The 6,778-nt window shown below is 57.0% G+C and overlaps 1 protein-coding gene across 1 annotated transcript in view; it reads left to right on the top strand.

Moving 5' to 3' along the window:
* PADI3 (peptidyl arginine deiminase, type III) overlaps positions 1 to 5,542 on the top strand; it is a 30,758-nt gene extending 25,216 nt beyond the window's left edge. Inside the window, exons 14-16 of the mRNA XM_012662541.1 lie at positions 1,547 to 1,626; positions 3,154 to 3,279; positions 4,966 to 5,542. Of these exons, the coding sequence (XP_012517995.1) occupies positions 1,547 to 1,626; positions 3,154 to 3,279; positions 4,966 to 5,199 (440 nt within the window). The 3' untranslated portion in view covers positions 5,200 to 5,542. The remainder of the gene's footprint in view (positions 1 to 1,546; positions 1,627 to 3,153; positions 3,280 to 4,965) is intronic.
* Positions 5,543 to 6,778: the final 1,236 nt, after the last annotated feature.

The raw sequence follows: 6,778 nt of genomic DNA, 5'->3' as shown, positions 1-6,778 counted from the left end.
GCCGACCCCAGGGGTCTCAGGGCACAGACACTCTGGCCTGCAGGATGGTAGATTTTCTTGGTCCTGCGGCCTCTCGGGAGGCAGATAGTGCCCTGGACGAGACCTACCCCAGAGAGAAAAGCTTTTGCAGAACTCAGAAGCTCCCGAGTCCCGTTGCTCTGTTTGCTGGGGATTCTTTCTGACACAACACTGGAGCCCCAGCAGTAAGGTGGAAGAGATACCATCTCCCCCAGCCCTGTTGCTGCTAAAGGGACCATGACTAGACTCCTTTGAACCCAGACTGAGCCTTAAAAACCCTCAAATCCAAATTAAGTACCGGGGTGGGGTGGCGGGAGGGGAAGGCCACGTTTGTCGTTCCTGAGGGGAGAAGCACGTTTACCGCAAGCAAGGCCAACCTGCCTGGTTGGGGGCATGGGAATGCACGGATGCCAGGACACAAGCAGCTGCCACACCCTCCAGAGTTGACACTCAGGCAGTGACCGTGGCCTTGTACAGACACGGAGGCCAGTGCACTCACTAGGCACCTAGATGTGCCAGGCCTGTGCCGTGCGCATCATGCACGTTATCCCGTTTGCTCCTCACGAGAGCTGTGGGGTGATTATTACCCTGCTTCAGAGCCCGGAATGTGAAGCTCAGAGCGGAAGTCGCTGGCCCCGAGGCCTCAGCGAGAATGCAGTGGAGCTGGGGCTGGCCCCCACTGTCTGCCTCCCACCGGGGTGGAGGGGATTTGAACCTACAGCTGTGCAGGTGGGTCCAGGGAGCCTCCCCTCTCGCTTGGTCAAGGCTTGAGGCCCTTTGTGAGCACTGGGCTTGGGTTCGAATCCCAAGCCCCCCACATCCTAGCCATGTGACCTTGAGCAAGTCATCTGACCTCTCCAAGCCTCAGTTTCCTCAGCTGCGCAGTGGGGATAGTGATGATACCTTGTGGTCGTGGTGTGGGTTGAGTTGCTGGGTGCAGTACTTGGGGCTTACTCACGGTCAGTGCTTGCTAAATGGCAGCCGTGAGGTTTGTGAGTCGGTGGCTCTAAGCTCCCCTTCCCTGTCCAGCCCTGTGTCCGCGGGTCCCTCGTGAGGCAGGTGGGAAAGCCGAGCCACTGGGGGCCCCCTTGTTGCCATACAGTCACCTCCTGGAGGGCAGGGGCAGGGCCTGGTGATTCAAATCCCACAGCTGGTGGTTTGCTGCCCATCGAACCTGTAAAGGCTGGCCCTGGCCCAGCCCCCAACTTGCCAAAGGAGGAAGAGTCATCGCCCAGTGCCCCGGGGTGGTTGTGAGTTTCCAATTAAAGGCATCACCACTTCCAATGAACTCCAAGGTCTGAAGTTCACTGCACTGTGGCAACCAGAGCCTCCCACTCCTCACACCCCCAGATTTGCACAGGGGCCAGCTGAGCTCTGACACGTGGGCCCAGGAAAGTCAGAGAGCTGCTGACTCGGCAAGACCAGCCGCTGTGAACTTGGCCTCTGCCTGTCTGCTTCCCAGAGCAGGAGCCCCTCCTGTGGGCACTGTTCCCACCCTTCCCTTGCTGTCTGTCTCTGTCCTTCGCAGGTGATGAGCGGGTCCAGACTGTGTCCATCAACCAGGTGCTCTCCAACGAAAGCCTCATCCGCTATAATAAGTTTGTGCAGGTACGAGGGCTGTGAGTGGCGGTGGGCAGGCTCGGGACAGGGCTGGGAGACAGGGGTCTGAGGCTCACGGTTCGTGAAAGCTCAGGTTGGAACAGGCCCAGACAGAGGGGCTCCAGCCCCCTCCTTTGACTCGAGAGAAGTGAGGGACCAGCCAGGTGCATGTGAGGACAAGCAGTTCAGGAAGAGGGAACAGCACAGGCGATGGCCCGGAGTTGGAACGAACAGGCCTGGAGTGTTTGGGGCTGAGCCAGGAGGCCAGCGTGGAGTTAGGGGAGGCCAGGTTACGTCATGCGAGGCCTGCAGGGCATGGCTAGGACCTCGGCTGTGCCTCTGAGTGGGATTCGAAATCATTAGGGGATGCGGGCAGGACCCGATCTGGCCTACGCTTTAAAAGATCTCCCTGCTGTGAAAGTGACAGTAGATCCCACAGGAAGCACATGGCAACTCAAGCTGGGTAACTGTAGAAGAGTTTAATAAAGGGAATGTTTACAAAGGTGCAGGCAGGGTTTGAGCGCATCAGTGAGGGACTGTGTACTGTCCCCAGGGCAGGAAAGGTGGGGAGCTGCTAGGGAAGGGAGCTGTTACCAGAGCCTGGAGAGGCCACCATGACAAGAGGCTGTGAGACAGGAGCTGTGACCTTCACAGCCAACCGGTGACCTGGCAGGAAGACAGATGGGAAGCAAACACCCCAGCTGCACCCTCCTGCTCCGCCACCCACAGTCTCCTGCTGTGCCCCTGTTGGCTGAGCCCAGCTAGAAGCCACAGGGCACAGAGCCCCGACTCCTGGGGGGGGGTAGAAATTAAACATTTACGTTTGGACACATCACATTCGATGTGCCTATTAGACATCCAAAGAAAGATGCAAAGGTGGCAGCTACACTTACAAGTCTAAGCTCAGGAAAGACACAGACTTTATAAAGAGGTTGGGAGCTGTCAGTATGTAGATGGTGTTTTATTTTCTATTTTTGTTTGTTTGTTTTGAGGCAGGGTCTCACTCTGTCACTCAGGCTGGAGTGCAGTGGTGCAATCATAGCTCACTGCAGCTTAAAACTCCCAGCCTCGAGGGATCCTCCCGCCTCAGCCTCCCAAGTAGCTGGGACTACAGGCGTGCCCCACCATGCCCGGCTGATTTATCTTTTGTAGAGATGGGGTCTCGCTATGTTGCCCAGGCTGATCTCAAACTTCTGGCCTCAAGCGATCCTCCTGTCTCAGCCTCCCAACATGCTGGGATTACAGGCATGAGCCACTGCGCCTGGCCCATAGGCCAGGTGTTTTAAACCATGAGATGGAAGGAGATTCCTTAAGGATCGAGGGCTCTAGAGAAGAGGGTCAATGATGGAACACTCGCAACGCTCTCATTTTAGCCCAGCTAAATGAGGATTGCGAGGGCAGGACACAGGACAGGCATGCTGTGAGGAAGGAGAGCAAAGACACTAGGCCATCCGCCTCTCCTCACCCAGACATGACCCCTTGGGTGTCCCCAGCACACACTGGCAAGGCCTCCCCAACCATCCCCCCTCCCCCCAGAGCTGCATCGACTGGAACCGCGAGGTGCTGAAGCGGGAGCTGGGGCTGGCGGAGCACGACATCATCGACATCCCGCAGCTGTTCAAGTCGGAGAGGAAAAAGGCAGTGGCCTTCTTCCCTGACTTGGTGAGGCCACCCCCCGTGACTTAGGGTTTCATCAAATCAGGCTCCGAGCCCCCAGTCCCCACAGAAGCAAGGCATTTGGTCGCAGTCGCATTTAGGGTTGTGGTAGCTGGTCGGGGTGGTGGGGAGGGTCTGGGGTCCCACGGTGCCCAGCAGAAGGGCCTCCAGCTGGCTGACTGCCATGGTCCGCCCTGCAGAAAGCTTCCTGGCCAAGGCCTGCTCGAGGGCCATCGGGGAAGGGACCCCCTTGACATTCGTGGAGTGAACGAATGATTGTAGGAAGTCACGTGAACAAAGCACGTGGCATCGGCTGGGAACTCCGGAGTCCATTCTGCTACCTTCCTCCAAGCTTGGGGCTGTTCATCCATCCCACATGTATTTAGGGTGTCCTCTGGGAGGGGCAGAGATGAATAAGGGTGGTCCTGCTCTCAAGGAACTTTCAGTCTAATCCGTTGAGAGGGAGACTCTTCAGCTCTCTGAGGACATTCCCAGCGATCTATTACATGATAAGGTGATGTGGCAGTTTGGAGGTAGGACAAAGTATTAATACTTCCAGCCTAAGAAGTAGGACTGGAGATCCAAGAAGGCTTCATGGAAGAAGTGGCCTTTGACTGAGCCATGAGGACTTTGGTTCTGGTGCCCCTAAATCTTGAGCTTGCATTTGAAGCACCTGGACAGCGGGGACCCTGCCCCAGAGGTCCTGATTCAGGTCTAAGTTGGGCCTGCGGCACTGCTGCCTGGCTGATAAGTGCCCAGGTGGTGTTGATTCTGCCCTTCCGAGGAAGACGGTTTGGGTAGCGCTGCTGTGGGTCACTTGGTCCCCCTCCCCCCTCCATCCCCTAGAACAACTCAACTCGCCCATGGTCAGAGCCTTGTGGGGAGCCTGTCCACACCACCATTGCTTCACCCCCACTTTCCCTTTTCCTTCCCCTTTCTGGCTAACTTTTTGCCATCGACTTGCAAAGCCTCTTGTCACTCCCCTTCCTTCCTGCGTGTTTGAGGCCGTCTTGCATTTATGTTTGTGCCCCAGGACTTGTGCAATGGGTTAGGTTCTTGTGTTTGCAAGAGACAGAGGCCCACCCAAGCTGGCTTCAGCCAGAGGGAGATTTAATCTGAGGACACCAGAAACCTGAGGGCAGGGACAGCTGCAGCAGGTCCTTGGGAGGGCCTGGAACCGTCTCTTGTCTCTGTGTCCACATCATTCATTCTCTCCTCCCTCTGCCCCTCCTCCTTCCTCTCCCTCTCCTTCCAGCTTGGCTTCCTTTGCTGCTCTGCCCCTGGGGACAAATGTGCAAATGGCCACGTTATAAATACTGATGGGCAGAGAGACTGACTAGGCTCTCCCATTGTCAATTTCAAGTTCCTGGGAGAGGGAATCTGATTGGTCCATCTCGGGTCAGCTGTCAGGCCTGGGCCAATCAGCTATGGCCTAGGATGCTGGGATTCTGGAGCACCAACATGGCAGCTGCCACAGTCCACCAATAAGGAGGGCGGTTACCACAGGAAGTTGCCATAGTGAGCTCTGTGGACGCCCCCAAAGGCATCTGGCTAAGGAGTCCTTACCAGCCTAGTCCCCTGCCACTGCACGGGAAAGGCCAGTAGCTCTCTGCAAGGCTGCCTGAAAGGCCCAGGTAGCAAAGGTGCGGGGGGAGCCCGCTGATGAAGTGCCGCCTCCCTCTCGGACTGCAGGTGAACATGCTGGTGCTGGGCAAGCACCTGGGCATCCCCAAGCCCTTCGGGCCCATCGTCAACGGCCGCTGCTGCCTGGAGGAGAAGGTGCGGTCCCTGCTGGAGCCGCTAGGCCTGCGCTGCACCTTCATCGACGACTTCACTCCGTACCACATGCTGCACGGGGAGGTGCACTGCGGCACCAACGTGCGCCGGCAGCCCTTCTCCTTCAAGTGGTGGCACATGGTGCCCTGAGCCGACGCCCACCTGCCATCCTCCCCCGGGGATGGGCATTGGCCTGGGTGATGGAGACTGAGACAGCCCCTGGATAATAAGCATCAAGAGACCCCAAGGTTCCAGATGGAACGCCGAGGGTGACCTCCCCTCTCAGAAGCCTTTTCCCTGGAAGTGTCCACACCTCCCCTGCAACCCATTTGGTTCTCAGACTTGAATCCTCTTGGCCTCCCAAAAAGAAGGACCTCATTTCTTGTGGCCTCTCATGTGAATCAACATCACCCATGGGGTCTTCCTCAAACATCCCCCTCCCCACCCCCAAATCCTCCATCTGGGGGCAGATTCACACTGCAGCCTAGAAGCAGAGGAAGGACCCATGATTCTGCTTTGGTCTGACCGCCTCCCGCTCTGCAGGGGAGCAATTCTAGAGTGAGACCACTCCACACGGGACAGGAGAGATTCTGTCCAAAGCTTCCCCCATAGGGAAGGAGCTGGGGGTCGATTTAGATGAAGGTGGGGCCGTCATTCCCACTGCCAAGTTCCTGACCAGATGTTGAGCCCTTCCCAGCACCTAGCACTGTCACATATTAGGAGTTTCTAGATGCATGTAGAAGGAATGATAGTTGTGTCTTAGTCTTATAAACTGACACTCAGAAATCCAGCCTTATCCAGAATCCCCCCGGGATTCCCTGGAGATGAAAGCATCTGGGGGATGGCTGGATGTTGGGAAGACTGGGTAAAGGGGCGGAGTCTCTCTCCTAATGCACAGGTTGACTGTGGCGATCCCACCTCCCGCGAGATGCTTTGCTGGCCCTGGGACCTCTCTCTGCAGGAGGGGAGCCCTGGCTGAATTGGTCCCAAGCCCTCTGTTGACCTCTGGTCAGCGATTCCATGTCCTGCCACACTGCAGGAGGGGGCGCTGGGGGGGCCAGAGCCACCAAGACAGCTCACCCAGGGACAACTCTGGGAATGAACCGCTGAGTGCAGAGGGGTGAGGGTGGGTTTATTCTCTCAAGATGCGTGTCAGCCACATGTGTGTTCTGTGTGGATGCAGCTGTGTTTCCATCGCTGGCTAATAAATTGACAGACACAGATGGCTTTGGTCTCATTTTGGTCCTTCTTTGGGCTTAGAACCAGATAGCAAAGAGAGAGAAGTTTCCAAACAGCATGTGTTTGCTTGGCCCCCTCAAGAATTTGGTAAAACTGAGTTTGCTTCGTCTTGGCCCAGGACGAGTTAGGGCTGCCACGGACAGTCGTGACGATATGGATGCATAAAGCAAGCCAGGCTGCGAGGACAGCCAGCATGGCAGGGTCAGGGGCCCGGCTGTGGCTGGAGGCTGCACTGGGAAGTGGGCAAGGGGGGCATGTAGAGTCCCCTTTCCCACCCACGAGAGGCTGCAGGTGGCCTTCCGCAGAGCACCAGGGCACTGCCCCTCTGCCTTCCCCTGCCAACCCCTTATTTTCTCCCAAAGTGCAAAACACAGACACATCCCGGCTGGTCCCAGGGCTGGGCTGCATCCGGGTGGTTAGAGAAGGGGTTATAAGTTTTCCCAACACTTCCTCCTTGCCTCAGTTTACCTAGATTCTCTGAACAGGCTCC

This window comes from Propithecus coquereli, unplaced genomic scaffold (assembly GCF_000956105.1).
Source record: "Propithecus coquereli isolate 6110/MARCELLA unplaced genomic scaffold, Pcoq_1.0 Scaffold77, whole genome shotgun sequence".
NCBI classification, from domain to species: Eukaryota; Metazoa; Chordata; class Mammalia; order Primates; family Indriidae; genus Propithecus; species Propithecus coquereli.
This window is presented reverse-complemented; position numbering and strand designations above follow the sequence as displayed.